This window comes from Salmo trutta, chromosome 33 (genome assembly GCF_901001165.1).
Source record: "Salmo trutta chromosome 33, fSalTru1.1, whole genome shotgun sequence".
NCBI lineage: Eukaryota > Metazoa > Chordata > Actinopteri > Salmoniformes > Salmonidae > Salmo > Salmo trutta.
The window spans coordinates 19,958,590-19,983,840 of NC_042989.1; the positions used below are offsets into that span (position 1 = coordinate 19,958,590).

A 25,251-nucleotide genomic window follows, 5' to 3' on the forward strand; every position below is an offset into this window, starting at 1 on the left:
AACTGTAGGACAGAAGTTTGGAATGCTGTCAACCTTCCAAAGTCTCTCAAATGAGGAGCTGGCAGAACAATGTGAGGCCCTTAGTATGACACTGCACAATAAAGAACACTCAGACTTAGATGGCAGAGAGCTTGCACAGGAACTGAAGAACTTGCCTGACTTGCCATCGAAGACCATGACCCTGCTTGAGCTGCTGATATTTATACATGAAAGGGAGCTTTCAGAAATGTATCCATATTTGTGGACTGCTCTCAGACTTTGTCTTACTCTTCCAGTGACCGTAGCTGAAGCAGTGTCACGACTTCCGCCGAAGTCGGTCCCTCTCCTTGTTCGTTCGGCGGTTGACGTCACCGGTCTTCTAGCCATTGCCGATCCACTTTTCATTTTCCTTTTGTTTGTCTTTGTTTTACACACCTGGTTTCAATTCCCCAATTACATGTTCATTATTTAACCCTCTGTTTTCCCCATGGTTTTTGTGCGTGTTTGTTCGTTGTTTAGTGGTCGAGATTTCTGTGAGCGGGTGTGTTTCTCTGCACGGAATGATTTTGTTGTTTTATTCGAGTAAAGGAAGTTTTTTACTCAGTTTTGTATCCTGCGCCTGACTCCGTCCTACCCGCTGCACACTGACACTTGACAAGCAGAGAGGAGCTTTTCAATGCTGAAGCTCATCAAATCCTACCTGAGGTCCACCATGTCACAGGAACACCTTAGTGGCCTTTCTGTCATCAGTATTAACCATGCAATTGTTGGACAGATTTTTTATGATGATGTAATTGATGACTGTGCATCAAGGAAGGCAAGAAAGGTCAGGGTTAAGATGGCAGTTGTGTAATTTAGTTTGTGTGTTTCTTGTTTGAAGTGCAAAAGTGTAATAATCAGGTTCTCTTCTTTATAAGTGTGTTATTCTCTTTGTGTATTTGTGTGATATAGGATTTGTGCAGTTTAGTTTTATTTGTGTGTTTTTTGTTAGCAATAGGGTAAAAGTGTAATAATTTGATTCTCTTTTTATTCGTATTTATATACTACAATTTGTTTCTATTTGTCTTTGTTACTTCCTTTTGATATTTATGAGTCTTATTTTTGTATATAGAAGCTGTTTAGAAGCCTTTTGGATCTAGACTTGGCGCTCCGTTACCGCTTGCCGTGTGGTAGCAGAGAAAACAGTCTATGACTAGGGTGGCTGGAGTCTGTGACAATTTTAGGGCCTTCCTCTGACACCGCCTGGTATAGAGTTCCTGGATGGCAGGAAGTTGGCCCCAGTGATGTACTTGGCCATACGCACTACCCTCTGTAATGCCTTGCGGTCGGAGGCCGAGCAGTTGCCATACCAGGCAGTGATGCAACCCATCAGGAAGCTCTCAATGGTACAGCTGTAGAACCTTTATAGGATCTGAGGACCCATACCAAATCTTTTCAGTCTCCTGAGGGAGAATAGGTTTTGTCGTGCCCTCATCACGACTGTCTTGGTGTGCTTGGACCATGTTAGTTTGTTGGCGATGTGGATGTCAAGAAACTTGAAGCTCTCAACCTGCTCCGCTACAGCCCCGTCGATGAGAATGGGGTCAGGCTCGGTCCTCCTTTTCCTGTAGTCCACAATCATCTCCTTTGTCTTGATCCCGTTGAGGGAGAGGTTGTTGTCCTGGCACCACACGGTCAGAACTCTGACCTCCTGCCTTAGGCTGCCTCGTCGTTGTCGGTGATCAGGCCTACCACTGTTGTGTCATCTGCAAACTTAGTGATGGTGTTGGAGTTGTGCCTGGTTGTGCAGTCATGAGTGAACAGGGAGTACAGGAGGAGACTGAGCACACACCCCTGAGGGGCCCCGTATTGAGGATCAGTGTGGCGGATGTGTTGTTACCTACCCTTACCACCTGGGGGCAGCCCGTCAGGAAGTCCAGGATCCAGATGCAGAGGGAGGTGTTTAGTCCCAGGGTCCTTAGCTTAGCGATGAGTTTTGAGGGCACTATGGTGTTGAACGCTGACCTGTAGTCAATGAATAGCATTCTCACATAGGTGTTCCTTTTGTCCAGGTGGGAAAGGGCAGTATGGAGTACAATAGAGATTGCATCGTCTGTGGATCTGTTGGGGCGGTATGCAAATTGAAGTGGGTCTAGGGTTTCTGGGATAATGGTGTTGATGTGAGCCATGACCAGCCTTTCAAAGCAGTTCATGGCTACAGACGTGAGTGCTACAGGTCGGTAGTCATTTAGGCAGCGTACCTTAGTGTTCCTGGGCATAGTGACTATGGTGGTCTGCTTGGAACATGTTGGTATTACAGACCCAGACAGGGAAAGTTTGAAAATGTCAGTGAAGACAATTGCCAGTTGGTCAGCGCAGTACACGTCCTGGTAATTTGTCTGGCCCTGTGACCTTGTGAATGTTGACTTTTTTAAAGGTCATACTCACATCGGCTGAGGAGAGCGTGATCACACAGCTTTCCGGAACAGCTGATTCCCTCACGCATGTTTCAGTGTTACTTGCCTCAAAGTGAGCATAGAAGTTATTTAACTTGTCTTGTAGGCTTGTGTCATTGGGCAGCTCTCGGCTGTGCTTCCCTTTGTAGTCTGTAATAGTTTGCATGCCCTGCCACATCCGACGAGCGTCGGAGCTGGTGTACTACGATTCAATCTTAGTCCTGTATTGAAGCTTTGCCAGTTTGATGGTTCGTTGGAGGGCATTGCTGGATTTCTTATAAGCTTCCTGGTTAGAGTCCCGCTCCTTGAAAGCAGCAGCTCTACCCTTTAGATCAGTGCGGATGTTGCCTGTAATCTTTGGCTTCTGGTTGGAGTATGTATGTACAGTCGTGGCCAAAAGTTTTGAGAATGACACAAATACACATTTCCACAAAGTCTGCTGCCTCAGTGTCTTTAGATATTTTTGTCAGATGTTACTATGGAATACTGAATTATAATTACAAGCATTTCATAAGTGTCAACGGCTTCTATTGACAATTACATGAAGTTGATGCAAAGAGTCAATATTTGCAGTGTTGACCCTTCTTTTTCAAGACCTTTGCAATCTGCCCTGGCATGGTGTCAATTAACTTCTGGGCCACATCCTGACTGATTGCAGCCCATTCTTGCATAATCAATGCTGGGAGTTTGTCAGAATTTGTGGGTTTTTGTTTGTCCACCCGCCTCTTGAGGATTGACCACAAGTTCTCAATGGGATTAAGGTCTGGGGAGTTTCCTGGCCATGTACCCAAAATATTGATGTTTTGTTCCCTGAGCCACTTAGTTATCACTTTTTCCTTATGGCAAGGTGCTCCATTATGCTGGAAAAGGCATTGTTCGTCACCAAACTGTTCCTGGATGGTTGGGAGAAGTTGCTCTCTGAACATGTGTTGGTAGCATTCTTTATTCATGGCTGTGTTCTTAGGCGAAATTGTGAGTGAGCTCACTCCCTTGACTGAGAAGTAACCGCACACATGAAGGGTCTCAGGATGCTTTACTGTTGGCATGACACAGGACTGATGGTAGCGTTCACCATGTCTTCTCCCGACAAGCTTTTTTCCGGAAGCCCCAAACATTCGGAAAGGGGATTCATCAGAGAAAATTACTTTACCCCAGTCCTCAGCAGTCCAATCCCTGTACCCTTTGCAGAATATCAGTCTGTCCTTGATGTTTTTCCTGGAGAGAAGTGGCTTCTTTGCTGCCCTTCTTGACACCAGGCCATCCTTCAAAAGTCTTCGCCTCACTGTGCGTGCAGATGCACTCACACCTGCCTGCTGCCATTCCTAAGCAAGCTCTGTACTGGTGGTGCCCCGATCCCACAGGTGAATTAACTTTAGGAGACGGTTCTGGCGCTTGCTGGACTTTCTTGGGAGCCCTGAAGCCTTCTTCACAACAATAGAACCGCTCTCCTTGAAGTTCTTGATGGTCCAATAAATGGTTGATTTAGGTGCAATCTTACTGGCTGCAATATCCTTGCCTGTGAAGCCCTTTTTGTGCAAAGCAATGATGACGGCACGTGTTTCCTTGCAGGTAACCATGGTAGACAGAGGAAGAACAATGATTCCAAGCAGTACCCTCCTTTTGAAGCTTCCAGTCTGTTATTCGAACTCAATCAGCATGACAGAGTGATCTCCAGCCTTGTCCTCGTCAACACTCACACCTGTGTTAACGAGAGATTCACTGACATAATGTCAGCTGGTCCTTTTGTGGCAGGGCTGAAATGCAGTGGAAATGTTTTTTGGGGATTCAGTTCATTGGCATGGCAAAGAGGGACTTTGCAATTAATTCTTAATTCAACATTCTAGAGTATATGCAAATTGCCATCATACAAACTGAGGCAGCAGACTTTGTGAAAATTAATATTGTGTCATTCTCAAAGCGTTTGGCTACAACTGTACAGTCACTGTGGGGACGACATCATCGATGCACTTATTGATGAAGCCAGTGACTGGTATACTCCTCAAGAATCCTGGAACATATTCCAATCTGTGCTAGCAAAAAAGTCCTGTAGCTTAGCATCTGCTTCATCTGACCACTTTTTTTGACTGAGTCACTGGTGCTTCCTACTTTAATTATGCTTGTAAGCACGAATCAGGAGGATAGAATTATGGTCAGATTTGCCAAATGGAGGGCGACGGGGAGCTTTGTACACGTCTCTGTGTGTGGTTGCATATTTAACATGCTGGTAGAAATGAGGTAAAACAGATGCAGTTTCCCTGCATTAAAGTCCCCGGCCACTAGGAGCTCCGTATCTGGATGAGCGTTTTCCAGTTTGCTTATGGTCGTATACAGCTCATTGAGTGTGGTCTTAGTGCCAGCATCGGTGTGTGGTGGTAAATAGATAGCCACGACGAATATAGATGAAAACTCTCTCCGCACATAGTGTGGTCTACAGCTTATCATGAGATACTCTACCTCAGGCGAGCAAACCTTGAGACTTCCTTAGATATAGTGCACCAGCTGTTGTTTACAAATATACATAGACCATTGTCTTACCAAAGGCTGCTGTTCTATTCTGCCAATATCCTTATACGGAATTCCTCCTGTGCGAGATTGAGAAAGCATGAGAACTCTGGTGTAGACTATAACTGTCATTATATTAATGGCGTAGGCTAATATTATACTGCCATGCTGTATGATGTAATTCAAATCATATACAAATCAGCTACAGTTGAAGTCGGAAGTTTACATACACTTAGGTTGGAGTCATTAAAACTCGTTTTTCAACCACTCCACAAATTTCTTGTTAACAAACTATAGTTTTGGCAAGTCGGTTGTGACATCTACTTTGTGCATGACACAAGTCATTTTTCCAACAATTGTTTACAAACAGATTATTTCACTTATAATTCACTGTATAACAATTCCAGTGGGTCAGAAGTTTACATACATTAAGTTGACTGTGCCTTTAAACGTCTTGGAAAATTCCCGAAAATGGGAATGGGAAAATCAAAACAAATCAGCCAAGACCTCAGAAAAAACATTGTAGACCTCCACAAGTCTGGTTCATCCTTGGGAGCAATTTCCAAACGCCTGAAGGTACCATGTTCATCTGTACAAACAATAGTACGCAAGTATAAACACCATGGGACCAGGCAGCCGTCATACCGCTCAGGAAGGAGACACGTTCTGTCTCCTAGAGATGAATGTACATTGGTGTGAAAAGTGCAAATCAATCCCAGCATCAGCAAAGGACCTTGTGAAGATGCTGGAGGAAACAGGTACAAAAGTATCTATATCCACAGTAAAACGAGTCCTATATCGACATAACCTGAAAGGCCACTCAGCAAGGAAGAAGCCACTGCTCCAAATCCGCCATAAAGAAGCCAGACTACGGTTTGCAAATCCACATGGGGACAAAGATCGTACATTTTGGAGAAATGTCCTCTGGTCTGATGAAACCAAAATAGAACTGTTTTGCCATAATGACCATCGTTACATTTGGAGGAAAAAGGGGGAGACTTGCAAGCCAAAGAACACCATCCCAACCATGAAGCACAGGGGTGGCAACATCATGTTGTGGGGTGCTTTGCTGCAGGAGGGACTGGTGCACTTCACAAAATAGATGGCATTATGAGGGAAGAAAATTATGTGGATATATTGAACCAACATCTCAAGACATCTCAAGAAAATTATCTGGATATATTGACATCAGTCAGGAAGTTAAAGCTTGGTTGCAAATGGGTCTTCCAAATGGACAATGACCCCAAGCATCCTTCCAAAGTTGTGGCAAAATGGCTTAAGTTGTCACGTCCTGACCATTGTAAGAGGTCATTTGCCATAGTGGAGTGGTCAGGGCGTGACAGGTGGTTGTTTTGGGTGGTTTTGGTGTTTTCTGTTTCTAGGTGGGATCGTGCTAGAATTCTATTTCTATGTTTCGTTTTCCATGTTTTGGCCGGGTATGGTTTCCAATCAGAATCAGGTGTCTTTCGTTGTCTCTGATTGGAAGCCATACTTAGGCAGCCTGTTTTCCTTTGGGGTTTGTGGGTAGTTGTTTCCGTTTAGTCTAGTGTACCTGACAGGACTGTTTGTTGTTTTGTTGTTAAAGTGTATTCATTAAAGACAAAGAATGAGCACTATACACGTTGTGCCTTGGTCTCCATTCAACGACCCCTATGACATAAGTACAAAAAAGTCAAGGTATTGGAGTGGCCATCACAAAGCCCTGACCTCAATACTATAGAAAATGTGTGTGCAGAACTGAAAAAGCATCTGCGAGCAAGGAGGCCTTCAAACCTGATTCAGTTACACCAGCTCTGTCAGGAGGAATGGGCCAAAATTCACCCAACTTATTGTGGGAAGGTTGTGGAAGGCTCCCCGAAACATTTTTGACACAAGTTAACAATTTAAAGGCAATGCTACCAAATACTAATTGAGTGTATGCAAACTTCTGACCCACTGGGAATGTGATGAAAGAAATAAAACCTGAAATAAATCATTCTCTCTGCTATTATTCTGACATTTCACATTCTTAAAATAAAGTGGTGATCCTAACAGACGTAAGACAGGGATTTTTTACTACGATTAAATGTCAGGAATTGTGAAAAACTGAGTTTGACTTACCAACCAGATTTGTCAGTTCTTAGAATGCTTTAGCGGCCTATAATTATCCTATAATAAAACATATAGACATTTTTTAAAGTAATTCTAAGCAGGAAGCCTATTGTGTAATGATATGCCAAATGTCATGTATACTGAGCTGTAAATCATATGGAGACAACTGCATTATAGGGAAATTGAAGTGTGCTGTTATTTGCACCAAAGAAATAGCACAGTCCGTATGTATGAATGGGCATGCTACACATGACACTTTCCTCTGGTATTTGTTGAATAAATACATTTGAAAAATGCAATATAATTACCTGGGGGTAAATGACAATAATGAGCAACTCGGCGATGATATTGAGTATTTGGCAAATGTTTATCTAAAATATGCTAAATGTGTGTTTCATTGTCCAGTGGCTCCCCTCTATAGAGATGGTACAGCCTCCGTTCATTCATAAAAGTCTGTCAGAATATAAAAGGAGGGGCTTGCACACGAGTCTATCAGTTACCAGGTATAAACCTGGAATAGAAGCTGCTGAAAAAAATCCATTTGAAGAGAAGGGTGATTCATCTATTAGCTAAGGATATTTTAAGACATGTTTCTCAACCCTGACTTCGATTCAATGTCTCGCTGTAGCACTGAATCTCCTGTTGGGGACACCCTGACGTACTATCAGAAGAGGCAAGACGACTCTATCTCCAGCTCCTCAGCTTCGCCATCAGAGAGTAATGCACAGGTATGAATCAATCAAGTGGTGATGCCTGTGATGCAATGATGTATAATATTCAGACGCAACGATGTCAGCGATTATTAATTGAAATATGGTTGACTTTCATCATTTATCAGTGTTAATCTCTATTAACATTAATGTGTGTGAAATATTAATAGGAAATCATTGATATTGATGTATTTGTCGAAAATGCTGGGTGGGTAAATGATTCTACCATATTATTCCTATTGATATGATAAATACTCTTCTTCCTATTCCAGAAGAGTGTGAAATTGAAAATGCAACACCCCACAGTGAGAGAGGATGAAAATTGTGTATATTGTGATTTACACGTCCTCAGACCAAATATGTAGCATGTCGATGCAGCAGTTCATTGAGAAAAATAAATCCATTCAGGAGCCTCCACAACATCTCTGCGTCAGTGTTGACGTCAGTAACAGTGATAAAGTCAAATATCGATTCAGAGGAGACTATTTTTAGATGGCTAGATATATTTTAAGAGAACCCATATACGTAGTACATGCCATGACAATACAGCATAGAGTCACAGACATCCCCAATCCGAATGTGGTAATTGCCTTATGTCTCTGTTATTAGAATAAAATGTGTTTAATGACACATTTTGCAGTAAAATAATTAAGCTAATTGTGATTTAAAAAAATCATCAGTTGTAAATGAACTTGTATCACTTTGCAGGAGCTCTGCCCAGACATGGATATACCAGCCACTCCATTTGTTCCAACAGTGACTGCAATTTCCACAACCCCGGATTTGCAGTGGATGGTCCAGCCGACCATTATAACGTCTCTCTCCCCATCTCTGAGTAGCAAACAAACCAATGAAGCAAAGAGCTCTCACCAGTCAACACCCAAAGCGGGTGAGAGCAGGGGAAAAAACACTGGCAGAAAGGGGAAAACCGAGCAGGTTAGAGCACTTTTCTGATTGCAAATCAAACAAAAAACATTCACTTGTGTAAACATCTAAATCAATATGAACAGTGCAGCAGCAGCAGCAGCAGTGCATGCTCTCCAAAAGCAGTGTATTTGACTGCGTGCTGAGCTCAGGCAGTCCATTTGTATTCAGGTCACAGTGAGTCTGCAACAATGGTCTATTTTTAGACGCATTGCAGAGAAAGATGCTTTTGCTACACTCCAGAAGGGGATTTGGCAACGGAATGTAGGATATTAGGAGATGAAATGGACTGATTCTTCAAGGTGCAAGTGTTTTTCTCTGAACCCCACAGTTATCTCCAGAGGAAGAAGAGAAGAAGAGGGTGAGGAGAGAGAGAAATAAAATGGCTGCAGCCAAGTGTCGCAACAGACGGAGGGAACTCACAGATTCACTGCAAACTGTAAGTTAACCCTTGGAAATCATGTTAATCACAGTACCATCATTTTAAACAGTGATCTATGGTTATGATTTAGATTTCCTGTGTTATTTTTGGGGGATATTTTCGAAGGAGACTGATCAGCTGGAGGAAGACAAAGCAGCTCTGCAGACAGAGATAGCCAACCTCCTCAAAGAGAAAGAGAGGCTGGAATTTGTCCTCGCTACTCATAAACCTGTATGCCAAATTACAGAAGAATTGGATTCCATCTTCCAGGAGCCCAGTAGGTCTCCAGATCTCCCCCCCAGCCCAGAGGGGGGTAAACTCTCTGAGGACAGTGCTCAGGAAGCCCCCTCGCTCCAGGACATGGACATCCTCAATGACACGTCCACAGCCATCTCTGGAAACTCCAACATCCTACTCTGTGCCAGTATTGAAGTGAACATCTGCGACCTTGAGCCCTCTTTGGACATGAAGGAGGGTCTCCTGGACAATCTGCTGCCCAGCATGGAGGAGGAAGTCCCCACAGAGACTGCCCACTCTGTCCCAGATATTGACCTGAGTGGCTCCCTTGGGGTTACGGACTGGGAAACCCTGTACAAATCTGTGTCTAATGACCTAGAGCCCCTGAGCACTCCTGTTGTGACCTCCACCCCCACATGTAGCAGCTACCTGTCCGTTTTCACATTCTCCTGTCCCGATCTCGACTCCCTTGGAGTGGGTTTTGAAGGTCGCAAAAGTGGAGGGGGCAAGGCTGAATCTGTTGATATCCTCAACTCTCCAACCCTGTTGGCCTTATAATGTAAGCAGAGGGAGTTGATTGGTTTATCACTTTAGTTGGTTTTCCTGACTGTGATAGGATATCAGAGACTTGCTGTGTTTTCAGCACTTCAGTTTTATTATTACACTCATGAAATGTTTTTGACTAAGCAAGTATAAACTTCTTCCAGATACAATTGATATAGCTAAGATCATGGCTATACACTTTACTGATAGGGATTAAGTATGTTCTGGTTTTAAACGCATGCAGAGGAATTCCAAATAATTGTCATATTTCATATATGTTTGATCTGGTACTAGATCTATGCTGTATTGTGGAAATGACTGTAAGGTTTTGTGCTTCAATGGGAATAGTATATCAATAGCTATGAATGTTGTGTTAAAGTATACATCCATGTTGGTAGGTACATACCTTCAACGTCATCAACTGTGATTTGACCTCATTGTTACAATGTTTAGAGTTTTCAATGAAAACATCCAGTGCTAAATTTATCAAGATGTAAATTATGATAATTTATTTTTTTACCTTCGATTTTGACTTGTTTGTCAAATTAAAAAAGCAAAATGAGCATCGATTGCTGATTGATACATTTTCAAATTAAATATTAATTCAAAGTGATGTTGGGTGCTTTATTGATTGCAAAATATTAAATCACTCATACCAGCTAGTGTCGCTCCATTGAGTTTTACAATTAATGTATATATTTTTTCAGATAAGAGAAATTGTATGGTCACCAGAAAATCTACTGAACAAAAATATAAACGCAACATGTAAAGTGTTGGTCCCATGTTTCATGAGCTGAAATAAAAGATCCCAGACATTTTCCATACGCACAAAATGCTTATTTTTCTAAAATGTTGTGCACAAATTAGTTTGCATCCCTGTTAGTAAGCATTTCTCATTTGCCAAGATAATCCATCCACTTGACAGGTGTGGCATATCAAGAAGCTGATTAAACAGCAAGATCATGACACAGATGCACCTTGTGCTGGGCACAATAAAATGCCACTCAGAAATTAGCAGTTTTGTCAAACAACACAATGCCACCGATGTCTCAAGTTTTGAGGGAGCATGGAATTGGCATGCTGACTGCAGGAATGTCCACAAGAGCTGTTGCCAGATAATTTAATGTTCATTTCTCTACCATAAGCCGCCTCCAACATAGTTTGAGAGAATTTGGCAGTACGTCCAACCAGCCTCACAACCGCAGACCACATGTAACCACGATCGCCCAGGACATCCACATCTGGCTTCTTCACCTGCGGGATTGTATGAGACCAATACTGAGGAGTATTTCTGTCTGTAATTAAAGCCCTTTTGTGGGGAAAAACTCATTCTGATTGGTTGCCCTCCCAGGCCCACCCATGGCTGAGCCCCTGCCCAGTCATCTGAAATCCATAGATTAGGGCCTAAATAATTTATTTCAATTGACTGATTTCCTTCTATGAACTGTAACTCAGTAAAATCGTTGAAATTGTTGCAAGTTGCGTTTATATTTTTTTCACTATGGAAACAACTCGCATTGAATTTGATTTGGATGTTCCTCTTGTTAGTAGGTCCTCTTGTTAATTATTGTAGAAAAGTGGATAAAAGTCTCTCTCTCCTCTCTGTGTGTCCTTTTTCTGTGTGTGGAATAGAGAGTGTGAGTGAATTAAACAAGAATGGTGTTTATAAAATTGTTTATAAATATTGTCAGGTATTAAGAGCGAATCCCAATTGAGGTATGTGGGCTGACAACATGGTCTATCCTGCTCTGTACTGGGTCAGTGGGGTGGTTTGTTTTCTGGTTTCTAGGGGAGGAGCGGATAGGATTTCCCCACTTCTTCCCCCCACTTTAACGTCTAGTTGGCATAACTGATAATTTCCGCATTCCCAAATCCTCCCAGATAGAGCTAACTATTTAAACGGGCCGATGCAACGATTTCCACTTTTTAAAATCTACTGTCGACCTTCAGCTGACCAGAAGAAAGGACAACTGTTGCACTCGGAATCAAAGTCAGGTAATAGACAGCTTCGTAGTCGAGAAACATTGATTACACTGGGGCTCCACGCTGGATGAGTTGCCAGTGTGAGCAGAGCAGCCCATTAACTTTTCAGTGGATCATTGTGCACAATCCTTGCATTTGTGCAATCCCGTTCTTTCGTTCTCTTTGGTTTGGGCAGCACTGTACTGTAAGAATGTATGGGTATTATAAACGTTATTCGTGAGACATAACTTTTACACTCAATGCTTTTCTTTTGTTTATGATGCACGCTTGCAAGGTTGCAGTCCTACACGTTTATTCAACCCAATAAACAAGTCGTTCTCTACAACTATGACTTATTAAGAACATCCTTCATAACATGTAGTATAACATTGATCTAGCACTTGTCTTAGATGCATTTGCTCGACTGTCTTCGTTTCATCACTGCAAAAGTCAGTTACGTAACATGCATGCCTTACTGAAGAATAACTTCCGCTTTAAAAATGAGTCATGATGACTCAGAAGTGTATCATTATTAACCGAGGTTCACTTTTCTTGTTTCTTTGTAACTACGGGCTTTCAAGAGTGTTACAATAACGTGATGGAATTTTGACAATGTATCAATGTAGTATTACAATGTTACTTACATTTGATTTCACACTGTTACACAAAATATTTTTCTTACTTCGATTTATCACGTAGCCTAGTCCAAAAAAATGGCTTCTAATAAACAGTTTAATTTAGCAACAATTCAGTTACTTTTAGGTTACTGAATGTACTTTTACCCAGATTTTAGCAGAGATGCAGAGAAGTATGTTTAGTTTTTTAAAAGAACCATCAGTCAGTAGGATACAGTGCCTTCAGAAAGTATTCTTGCCCCTTGACTACAGCATACATTCTAAATGGATTAAATTAAATACATTTTTTAAAATGTTTGCACATTAATTGAAACTTAAATACAGAAATATCTAATTTACTTAAGTATTCACACCCCTGAGTCAGTACATGTTAGAATCACTTTTGGCAGTATTTTGGGGTAAGTCTCTAAGAGCGTTGCATACCTGGATTGTACAATATTTACATTATGTTTTGTATTCAGGACAAAAAGTTAATTTCTTTGCCATTTTTTTGTTGCAGTTTTACTTTAGTGTCTTATTGCAAACAGGATGCCTGTTTTGGAATATTTTTATTCTGTACAGGCTTCCTTCTTTTCACTCTGTCATTTAGGCTAGTATTGTGGAGTAACTACAATGTTGTTGATCCATCCTCAGTTTTCTCCTATCACAGCCATTAAACTCTAACTGTTTTAAAATCACCATTGGCCTCATGGTGAAATCCGAGTTTTCCTTCCTCTCTGGAAACTCAATTAGGAAGGACACCTGTATCTTTGTAGTTACTCAGTGTATTGATACACCATCCAAAGTGTAATTAATAACTTCACCATGCCCAAAGGTACACTACCGTTCAAAAGTTTGGGGTCACTTAGAAATGTCCTTGTTTTTGAAAGAAAGCACATTTTTTTGTCCATTAAAATAACATCAAATTGATCAGAAATACAGTGTAGACATTGTTAATGTTGTAAATGACTATTGCTGGAAACGGCAGATTCTTTTATGGAATATCTACATAGGCGTACAGAGGTCCATTATCAGCAACCATCACTCCTGTGTTCCAATGGCACATTGTGTTAGCTAATTCAAGTTTATCATTTTAAAAGGCTAATTGATCGTTAGAAAACCCTTTTGCAATTATGTTAGCACAGCTGAAAACTGATGTCCTGATTAAAGAAGCAATAAAACTGGCCTTCTTTAGACTAGTTGAGTATCTGGAGCATCAGCATTTGTGGGTTCGATTACAGGCTCAAAATGGCCAGAAACAAATAACTTTCTTCTGAAACTCGTCAATCTATTCTTGTTCTGAGAAATGAAGGCTATTCCATGCGAGAAATTGCCATGAAACTGAAGATCTCGTACAACGCTGTATACTACTCCCTTCACAGAACAGCGCAAACTGGCTCTAACCAGAATAGAAAGAGGAGTGGGAGGCCCCGGTGCACAACTGAGTAAGAGGACAAGTACATTGGAGTGTCTAGTTTGAGAAACAGACGCCTCACAAGTCCTCAACTGGCAGCTTCATTAAATAGTACCCGCAAAACACCAGTCTCAACGTCAACAGTGAAGAGACGACTCCGGGATGCTGGCCTTCTAGGCAGAGTTGCAAAGAAAAAGCCATATCTCAGACTGGCCAATAAAAATAAAAGATTAAGATGGGCAAAAGAACAGACACTGGACAGAGGAAGATTGGAAAAAAGTGTTATGGACAGACGAATCTAAGTTGGGTGAGGTGTTCGGATCACAAAGAAGAATATTTGTGAGACGTAGAAAAAATGAAAACTGCTGGAGGAGTGCTTGACGTCATCTGTCAAGCATGGTGGAGGCAATGTGATGGTCTGGGGGGGTGCTTTGGTGGTGGTAAAGTGGGAGATTTGTACAGGGTAAAAGGGATCTTGAAGAAGGAAGGCTATCACTCCATTTTTGCAACGTCCATGCCATACCCTGTGGACAGTGTGTAATTGGAGCCAATTTCCTCCTACAACAGGACAATGACCCAAAGCACTGCTCCAAACTATGCAAGAACTATTTAGGGAAGAAGCAGTCAGCTGGTATTCTGTCTATAATGGAGTGGCCAGCACAGTCACCGGATCTCAACCCTATTGAGCTGTTGTGGGAGCAGCTTGACTGTATGGTACGTAAGAAGTGCACATCAAGCCAATCCAACTTGTGGGAGGTGCTTCAGGAAGCACGGGGTGAAATCTCTTCAGATTACCTCAACAACTTGACAACTAGAATGCCAAAGGTCTGCAAGGCTGTAATTGCTGCAAATGGAGGATTCTTTGACGAAAGCAAAGTTTGAAGGACACAATTGTTATTTCAATTAAAAATCATTATTTATAACCTTGTCAATGTCTTGACTATATTTCCTGTTCATTTTGCAACTCATTTCATGTATGTTTTCATGGAAAACAAGGAAACGTCTAAGTGACCCCAAACTTTTGAACTGTAGTGTATATTCAATGTCTGCTTTTTTCCCCATCTACCAATAGGTGCCCTTCTTTGTGAACCATTGGAAAACATCCCTAGTCTTAGTGGTTGAATTTGTGCTTGAAATTCACTGCTCAACTGAGGGACCTTACAGCTAATTATATGTGTGGGGGTTGAATGCTTATTGACTCAAGACATTTCTGATTTTAATTTTTTTGTAATTTGTAAACATTTCTGAAAACATAATTACACATTGACATTATAGGGTATTGTGCATAGATCAGTGACACAAAATCTCAATTTAATATATATTAAATTCAGCCTTCAACACAACAAAATGTAGAAAAAGTCAAGGGGTGTGATTACTTTCTGAAGGCACTGTATACTGTGCTCTGAAGATATTTGCATATTGTTCATTTTACATTTTTTACACAAAGCACATTCTTATGTCTTTGTTTTTTCAGATTCAGAGTGTTTAATAGTCATATGTACAGGGGTTGCAGATGTGATTGCAGGGTACAGTGAAAATCTAAGTCTCCAAGCTCCAACATGCAGGACTAAGTGAAATAAAACCTTCAAGCAACACACTCACCTTAAATGTTACTGCTTTATTAAAAATTAAACAAGTGGATTATTTATCTTTATGGTGGGGTTACCCTACTAACGCCACCACAAAGGTCTTTGTCATCATGTAGCTTCAAAACTAAAGTCATAACAGCACTGTTATCTTATAATACCAGAGGAGTTCCACATGCTACTTTCATTACATTTTACATTTTAGTCATTTAGCAGACGCTCTTATCCAGAGCGACTTACAGTAGTGAATGCATACATTTCAATTCATTTCATACATTTTTTTTCCCATACTGGCCCCTCGTGGGAATCGAACCCACAACTCTGGCGTTGCAAACACCATGCTCTACCAACTGAGTCACAATACTTTTGTTTGAGGAACTTTGGAACTGTAACTCATTTTACACAGAAACAAAATTATGGATATTTGCTTGTATTTATAGATTTTAAAAAGGGTTTCAGTCCAGTACAGTCAAAATGTGCACCACACAGCAAACATGGAATCACATTTTGCACATAAGGTAAAGCGCCGGTTTTGCTGAGACATACCAATATTTATTATGTTATGTAAACTGAGAGGACCAGATTTTCATATGTAAAGCCAAATTGGGTTGTATCTGTGCAGTAGTAATGATTTAGGAGTGACTTTGTTGAACATAATTAGCTGCAAAAGGAGGCCAAATGGCAGCTGTTGGTAGATTTAATGCTGCACAATGGAGCAGTTAGGAGGGGGTTGAGGAAGGGGTCAGGTAGATAGGGATGGAGTATTGTGGAGTGAAACAGGCTACACACTTGCATGCAAACATGCAAAAACCTCAAATTACTTGTCTTGGTACCGTGCCCAGAATAAGGTTATTGGCCTACTTTGCTTGGGTCCCATTTGTTGGAACTCAACATTGTACAACTAGACAGCATAGGTCCTGACTGTATAGACATTGAAGGAAACCTTCAGTATTTACATTTTCTGGGGGTAAAGTCAGAGGTCAGTGTAGGTGATCCTGTATCAATGTATCCTGGGGTGTAGTTGGTATCTGTATTACACTCTTGCTAGCTTTCAAACAATGGGAACACTGTTTCTGTTCTGTTTATTTTTCCTCATCATTCACTCTGCCTATCCTTCTGGGCCCATAAGTCATTTATTTTTTGAGATTGTGGAAGAATACTGTGCATTCAGCGCAAATGGGTAAACTATTATGATTCTTTATTAATATTGTATCCCAGTGGTGACCTGGTGGGGTTGTGAATATTTATTTGCTCACGTGCCTCTGAATCTAATTCCATCTATAATGTGGTGGGAAATGTGAATGAGTGTGGGCAAATTAAATCAGACAGCCGTCTTGTCTGTAGCGTTCTTTGGCTCGGATATTCTTGGGAGAGTTGATGTAGCTAGCTGTTGTCCCTGGCTACCTCTCTCCAGGCACCTTCTCTTTGATTTTAGCGCTTGCTGATTTTCATGCCAACCTCTGCATTGAATATTTGGCTGATGTAAGCTTATAAATGAGTGAGGCAAAAACGAGTAGAATCAAGAAAAGTGTTCTCAAACAGTTATTGATGTAAAAATGTACAATGCTTCTGTTTAAACAGACTTTTGAGACTCTGTTTAGTGAGCTACAGTGTAATATACGGTATCCGTCATCCTACCAAATGAATTACTTGCTACTCACCTGGGAATAAAGGCAGATGTCTTTACATAACGTATATTACTACAGTTATAAACAAAACAGATTTACAGGGAAGACTCAATGTAGTGTTGATGTAGATATTGTAGAGTGTCAGTTTAGTCAGACAAAATAGAAGGAGAAGGGTTTGACGAAGAACCTTTATCAGGGGAACAGGGTTGGCTACATTGTCCTGAGCTCCCGTAGCCACATTCAACTTCCCTGATATGGAGAAAATAACTCATATGGAGGAAACATGGGCAACGGATGTTTCTTGGCAAGGGCTGGCTGCAGCTCTTGGGATAAAGGGGAATGTGTCTGAGTCTACTTTTGTGCAGGGCTATGTGCTTCTCTCTTGGGCTCCTCGGGAATGAAAAAGAAAAACATAGATCCTTGCCAAGACCTATGTAAATGGGAGTATACATACATTCCAGAAAAAAAGAGATGAAATAATAAAATGTCCTAATGGGAGACAGCCTCGGCCTCCTGCTCTGCAACAGGCCAACAATTCATTAGAGAGGGCTGCCAGGGAGACCAGGTGCACCCTGGGAAATGCCTCCTTCAAGCCCTTTAGCAGACTTAAATGGAAGTAGAGCAATTAATGATCTGCCTTCTATACCAAAACCACAAGCAGGTTTGAGATGTGAATGCTTGAGGTAAAATGTATTCAGATCTTTAACTCTGGTATAGCTATTGCCTGAAGCCAACGGAAGTTTCTTCTCCACGATGAATCTGTGAACACATTCTGACCATTATGATTGGTCCCAGAAACCGATGGGTTGGGACAGAGCTGGTTTTCATGATGACATTATCAACTTTGATACTCTGGTTAGATTTGTTAGAGACAATCCAATCGCTGATAATTTTATTTTGTACAACACCCCTAATTTTCAAGTCACACAAACGACTTGTAGGATGGTAGTTTCAGACTGAATGTATGTAGCGATCGATAGAGCAGCAGAATTAAATTCAGGGTGAGTCGTCAGGCAAGTATCCCTGTGAAATGTTCAGAGATGGTGAATCGTACATCTCAAACCATGTGTTTATTTTCTTCTCAATGTATTTTCCTATCCATTTGTCCCTTTCCCTATAAGCTGTGGTCACAGCCGGGTCTAACATGATGCCGGGACCAATCCCAGATCCCCTGGTGACAGCGGGCTCCCTGCCCAGCCTGGGTCCCCTGGCAGGGATCCCCTCCACCACGCTGACTGACCAGCTCAAATACGCCGACCTCCGGGAACTGGGGTCCATGCTCTCTCCACTGCACTTCCTGGGCAAGCTAGGGAAGAGGCCCCTAAACATCAAAACAGAGGTGAGAATGAAAGTTGTTTTAGTTCTTGAAAATGTTGTGAGAAGTTCAAATTCAGACATCTTTCAGGTCATTATACTGTTTAAGACTCACTCTTTTGATGCTTTGACTTTTCTAACCATCACAGAAATTTGTAGAAAACATAGGCAATGTTATTCCCCAGAGCACCAGAGGGACTTCAGTATCTACTTAATGTTGACCAAGGGCATCACCTAGTGGACAGAATTATCATTAAAACAAACAATCTGCTTTTAGATGGTTTCCCACACTTGAACCATAATTGCTGAGTCCATTTTCCACCTTAAGTTCTATTTTAAAGCATGTTTGCATTTCCCCTCAATGTAGAGAGATGAGGAAGAGGACAGGAGGAAACGAAGGAGAGAGAAAAACAAAGTTGCAGCAGCACGCTGTAGAAACAAAAAGAAGGAGAGGACAGACTATCTACAAAGGGTGAGAGGGAGGTTTTTCTTTAATGAAAAACCAGTCTTCTAAAATCTCCAGTCTTCTAAGAATAAGTAATGATCTTATCCTTCCTTCCTTCCTCATGCACCCTATGTCTCAGGAATCAGAGAGACTAGAGGTGATGAACTCTGACCTCAAAGCCCAGATCGAGGAGCTGAAGCATGAGCGGCAACAGCTGATCATCATGTTGAATCACCACCGCCCAACGTGCATCGTAAGAACAGACAGCGTCAAGACCCCTGAAAGCGAAGCCAACCCCTTGCTGGAGCACCTGGAGGGAAAGTGATGTGACAGGGCTCAGAGCAGCAGTGTCACAGTTACAGTTTACAGTGAAGCTCCACTCCGGCCAGCTAGCAGCACTTCAATACCTCTGGGTTCTTTGCTTAGAGGAGAACCAGCTAAGCACTCCTGCCTGGAGCCAGAGAGCCTTTAAACACAAAGGTGACCCAATGTGATTGGACTTTGTGCTGGCAGTTAAATGCATTGTTTAGATTGTTTGTTTTGTTGTTGTTATTAAGGGCCCCATAGTCCCAGCCACTATCACTATAAATAAATGGAATTGAATAAATGGCTAAATGCAGCTTGGTGAGCAATACTCCACCATTCCAAGGCAACATGGCAGATCTCTCAAGCCCCTAGGCACAGTCAGAGCTGTATTTTTTGTTTATACATATGTGTACTGGTTAAGATGAACACGGATGGTTTTTTGAATATAATTTTTTCTTTGTATTATGCCTTCGATGGCAGACCGGTTGAACCGTTTTTTTTTTTTTTGGCGCAGGCGTCATATATGCACATAGCCTACAGTATATATTGACTGTTTACATTGTAGTTGGTCTGTTATTGTTACTTTCAAATATGGTTCTGATTTGTATACTCGCTGTACATTATATGTATCATTTGACATACTGAACAAAAATATAAACACAACATGCAACAATTTCAAATATTTTACAAAGTTACAGCTCAGATGAGGAAATCAGTCAATTGATATAAATTATTTAGGTCCTAATCTATGGATTTCACATGAGTGGAAATACAGATATGCATCTGTTGGTCACAGATACCTTAAAAAAAATTGGGCCTCACAATGGACCTCAGGATCCCGTCACGCTATTTCTGTGAATTAAAATTGCCATTGATAAAATCGTGTTCGTTGGCCGTAGCTTATGCCTGCCTGCCCATACCTTAACCCCACCGCCACCATCGGGCACTCTATTCACAACGTTGACATCAGCAAACTGCTCGCCCACACAATGCCATACACGTGGTCTGTGGTTGTGAGGCCAGTTGGACGTACTGCCAAATTCTACTACGTTGGAGGCGGCTTATGGAAGAGAAATGAACATTCAATTCTCTGGCAACAACTTTGGTGGACATACCTGCAATCAGCATGCCAATTGCATGCTCCTTCAAAACTTGAGACATCTGTTGTGTGACAAAACAGCACATTTTAGAGTGGACTTTTATTGTCCCCAACACAAGGGGCACCTGTGTAATGTTCATGCTGTTTAATCAGAGATGTAAACAAATTTGTGCACAACATTTTTGAGAAATAAGTATTTTGTGCATATGGAACATTTCTGGAAAATTTTATTTCAGCTCATGAAACATAGGACCAACATGTTACATGTTGAGTTTATATTTTTGTTCAGTGGTATAAGCTATCACGAGGTGATACATTTTGTATTTATATTACAAATAAATACAGTTTCTTTTCTCCTTGGCTTTTGTTATGATTTAGAACTGTGAACAGCATTTCAAATGGTAATTTCCTTATTCATCATACTATTTGACCTGTGATATTAATAATGCCATTACAAAAATCCTAGTTGGAAGCGATATCATACCCTGACATCACAACATTACTATAAGCTAATTTAAATACAACTGAGGATTTGTCTATGAGGTCATTTAAATCAGCTGCTTGATTTGATCACTTGACTCTTTTTCATTAATTTATTAACAGGGTACATTTTGTGTAATACACTCATCTGGTGGTGAATATTCATACAGGTGCACGTGTCTTGGCATTCAATGGTCCGCCTGATCTGTATGTGTGGTACGCCACAGCAATACTACCCCTTGAACTATTCCAATCCAAAACTTGCATTTCACATACCAACATATTGGACTAGTTATTCAAGGTACTCATTTCTATCCTATTTTAGACCTAATCTAGATTAAAAATGATGTCACATATTTAATATGAAATGCACCATCTCAGACAGTAGAAGTTATGAACCCTTCCTTACCATGTAGATAACATTTAAAGGCTGGTCTTGATAATGCACACAGAAAACAGTGGTACAGATGAAGTTGGAAGTTTACATACACCTCAGCTAAATACATTTAAACTCAGTTTTTTCACCATTCCTGACATTTAATCCTAGTAAAATTACCTGTTTTAGGTCAGTTAGAATCACCATTTTATATTAAGAATGTGAAATGTCAGAATAATAGTAGACAGAATGATTTATTTCAGTTTTTATTTTTTTCATCACATTCCCAGTGGGTCAGAAGTGTACATGCCCTCAATTAGTATTTGGTAGCATTGCCTTTAAATTGTTTCATTTGGGTCAAACGTTTTGGGTAGCCTTCCACAAGCTTCCCACAATAAGTTGTGTGAATTTTGGCCCATTCCTCCTGACAGAGCTGGTGTAACTGAGTCAGGATGTAGGCCTCCTTGCTCGCACACTTTTTCAGTTCTGCCCACAAATTTTCCATAGGATTAAGGTCAGGGCTTTGTGATGGCCTCTCCAATACCTTGACTTTGTTGTTCTTTAGCCATTTTGCCATAACTTTGGAAGTATTCTTGGGGTCATTGTTCATTTGGAAGACCCATTTGCGACCAAGCTTTAACTTCCTGACTGATGTCTTGAGATGTTGGTTCAATATATCCACATAATTTTCCGTCTTCATGATGCCATCTATTTTGTGAAGTGCACCAGTCCCTCCTGCAGCAAAGCACCCCACAACATGATGTTGCCACCCCTGCGCTTCACGGTTGGGATGGTATTCTTCGGCTTGCAAGCCTCCCTCTTTTTCCTCCAAACGTAACGATCGTCATTATGGCAAAACTGGTCTATTTTTGTTTCATCAGACCAGAGGACATTTCTCCAAAAAGTACGATCTTTGTCCCCATGTGCAATTGCAAACCGTAGTCTGGCTTTTTTTATAGCGGTTTTGGAGCATTGACTTCTTCCTTGCTGAGTGGTCTTTCAGGTTATGTCGATATAGGACTCGTTTTACTGTGGATATAGATACGTTTTTATCTGTTTCCTCCAGCATCTTCACAAGGTCCCTTTGCTGTTGTTCTGGGATTTATTTGCACTTTTCGCACCACAGTTCCTTCATCTCTAGGAGACAGAACGCGTCTCCTTCCTGAGCGGTATGATGGCTGCAAGGTCCCATGGTGTTTATACTTGCATACTATTGTTTGTACAGATGAACGTGGTACCTTCAGGCGTTTGGAAATTGCTCCCAAGGATGAACCAGACTTGTGGAGGTCTACCATTTTGTTTCTGAGGTCTTGGCTGATTTCTTTTGATTTTCCCATGATGTCAAGCAAAGAGGCACTGAGCTTGAAGGTAGGCCTTAAAATACATTCACAGGTACACCTCCAATTGACTCAAATTATGTCAATTAGTCCATCAGAAGCTTCTAAACCCATGACATAAGCTTTTTAAAGGCACAGTCAACTAAGTGTATGTAAACTTCTGGCCCACTGGAATTGTGATACAGTGAATTATAAGTGAAAAATCTGTCTGTAAACAATTGTTGGAAAAATTACTTGTGTAACCGACTTGCCAAAACTATAGTTGTTAACAACAATATTTTATTACCTTTTAATTTGGCATGAACACACCAGTGATTGTGTTTTCATCTTATTGTCAAACAAATCAATTAAAAACGTAGGCTACCTGTTCATGTTTGTCCACTCTAAAATAATACCAGCATCCAAATATTGCACTGTGCACTCGTGCCATTTGATGAATTGAAAGAGACATTTACAAAACACCAAATTGCCTGAATTAATTGATGCATCTTGCTGACATGTTTATTTTGTAGGAAGAAAATGTGGTACACCTGAAAAGGGGCTGAAATACGAGACTGTCCCGGATGACAAATGTAGCCATATGGAAAAAATTGTTCAGTGATTTTTAAAGTCATAGTCAATACTATAATAAAACTGTTAGCAAAGGTGTTCATCTTTAATTTATAATTTATAATTTATAATCTGTAGAAATTATGAGAATAGAAAGGTTCAGAAATGTTATGAAACATCACAGCACAGTAGAAAAACATATGGCAGCTAGAAACTGAATGGTCTTCAGAGATAGATGGGAGGGGTTGAGGGTAGCTGAAGACTTGGACTTAAAACATACACAAGATAACTAATGTAAAATATACTGTCCGTGAAATGTATGCAATTGTCACGGTTGTCGTCTGGAATGGAGGACCAAAACGCAGCAGGAATGTGGATGCTCATCTTGTATATTTATTTAAATAACAAGAACACCAAAAAACAACAAAACAAAACGAAACGAAACGAACCCACGAACAACGAAACAGTCTTGTCAGGCACACTCAGCAAAACAAGAAACAATCTCCCACAAACACCAAACCAAACACATACCCATATATAGGACTCTCAATCAGAGGCAACGAGAAAGCACCTGCCTCCAATTGAGAGTCCAACCCCCCATTAACCTAAACATAGAAATACAACCAACTAGACTAAACATAGAAATACATAAACAAGGAACAGTGCCCAAAAACCCCAGAATACATAAATCAAATACCCTTCTACAAAAACACCACCCCGAACCACATAAAACAATACCCTCTGCCACGTCCTGACCAAACTACAATAACAAATAACCCTTATACTGGTCAGGACGTGACAACAATATGTATAAATTAACTGGAAGTAGAAGCCAAAGTATTGTTGTCCATTAGTTTACTCAAATTAGGGGAGGGGTGGTAGGGTTAGGGGAGAATAATGAAGTAGGAAAATATATTTCATTTGTTTACTCGAATTAGGGGAGGGGTGGCATTCGGAAAATATTCAGACCCCTTGACTTTTTATACATTTTGTTACTTTACAGCCTTATTCTAAAATTGATTCAATTGTATTTTCTCTCATCAATCTACACACAAAACCACATAATGACCAAAAAAACAGGTTTAGATTTTTTTGCAAATTTATAAATGGAAATTACATTTACATAAGTATTCAGACCCTTTACTCAGTACTTTGTTGAAGTACCACTGGCAGCGATTACAGCCTTGAGTATGACCCTACAAGTTTGGCACACCTGTATTTGTGGAGTTTCTCCCATTCTTCTCTGCAGATCCTCTCAAGCTCTGTCAGGTTGGATGGGGAGCGTCGCTACACAGCTATTTTCAGGTCTCTCCAGACATGTTCCATCGTGTTCAATTCCGGGCTCTGGCTGGGCCACTCAAACATATTCAGACTTGTCCCGAAGCCACTCCTGCATTGTCTTGGGTCGTTGTCCTGTTGGACGGTGAACCTTCACCCCAGTCTGAGGTCCTGAGCAGGTTATCATCAAGGATCTCTTTGTACTTTGCTCCGTTCATCTTTCCCTAAATGCTGACTAGTCTCCCAGTCTCTGCCGCTGAAAAACATCTCCACAGCATGATGCTGCACCATAGGGATGGTGCCAGGTTTCCTCCAGATGTGACGCTTGGCACTCAGGCCAAAGAGTTCAATCTTTGTTTCATCAGACTAGAGAATGTTGTTTCTCATGGTCAGAGTCTTTAAGTGCCTTTTTGGCAAACTCCAAGTGGGCTGTCATGTGCCTTTTACTGAGGAGTGGCTTCTGTCTGGCCACTCTACCATAAAGGCCTGATTGGTGTCCTTCTGGAAGGTTCTCCCATCTCTACATAGGAACTCTGGAGCTCCGTCAGAGTGACAATCGAGTTCTTGATCACCTCCCTGATCAAGGCCCTTCTCCCTTGATTGCTCAGTTTGTCAGGGCGGCCAGCAAGAGCCTTTGGTGTTTCTAAACTTCTTTCATTCCATTTAAGAATGGAGGAGGCCACTGTGTTCTTGGGAACCTTCAATGCTGCAGACATTTTTTGGAGGTAAGGAAATAAATAGGCCATAGTAGTGGAGTAATTGCAATTTAACAAATTAACACTGGAGTGATAGATGAGCAGATGGTGATGTGCAAGTAGAAATACTGGTGTGCAAAAGAGCAGAAAAGTAAATAAAAACAATATGGGGATGAGGTAGATATATTGGGTGGGCTATTTACAGATGGGCTATGTTTAGCTGCAGCGATCGGTTAACTGCTCAGATAGCTGATGTTTAAAGTTAGTGAGGGAAATAAGACTCCAGCTTCAGCGATTCATTCCAGTCATTGGCAGCAGAGAACTGG

General features: G+C 41.1%; 2 protein-coding genes across 3 annotated transcripts; both read left to right on the plus strand.

The window, feature by feature from the left end:
* Window positions 1–7,477: 7,477 nt before the first annotated feature.
* On the plus strand, window positions 7,478–10,502 carry LOC115172608 (proto-oncogene c-Fos). 2 transcript variants are annotated; one of them, XM_029730216.1, is made up of 4 exons: window positions 7,478–7,735; window positions 8,426–8,653; window positions 8,973–9,080; window positions 9,192–10,502. In XM_029730216.1, the coding sequence occupies exons 1-4, from the start codon at window positions 7,595–7,597 to the stop codon at window positions 9,855–9,857; spliced, it is 1,143 nt and encodes a 380-aa protein (XP_029586076.1). In that variant the 5' UTR covers window positions 7,478–7,594; the 3' UTR covers window positions 9,858–10,502. The 2 variants fall into 2 exon arrangements, with proteins under 2 accessions (XP_029586076.1, XP_029586075.1); XM_029730215.1 differs by having other exon boundaries at window positions 7,480–7,735; window positions 9,189–10,502.
* A 1,101-nt stretch (window positions 10,503–11,603) lies between these two features.
* On the plus strand, window positions 11,604–19,789 carry LOC115172610 (jun dimerization protein 2). The gene is made up of 4 exons (XM_029730217.1): window positions 11,604–11,837; window positions 18,168–18,385; window positions 18,728–18,832; window positions 18,945–19,789. Exons 1-4 carry the CDS (start codon window positions 11,750–11,752, stop codon window positions 19,128–19,130), a joined length of 597 nt encoding a protein of 198 aa, XP_029586077.1. The 5' UTR covers window positions 11,604–11,749; the 3' UTR covers window positions 19,131–19,789.
* The last annotated feature ends 5,462 nt before the right edge of the window (window positions 19,790–25,251 follow it).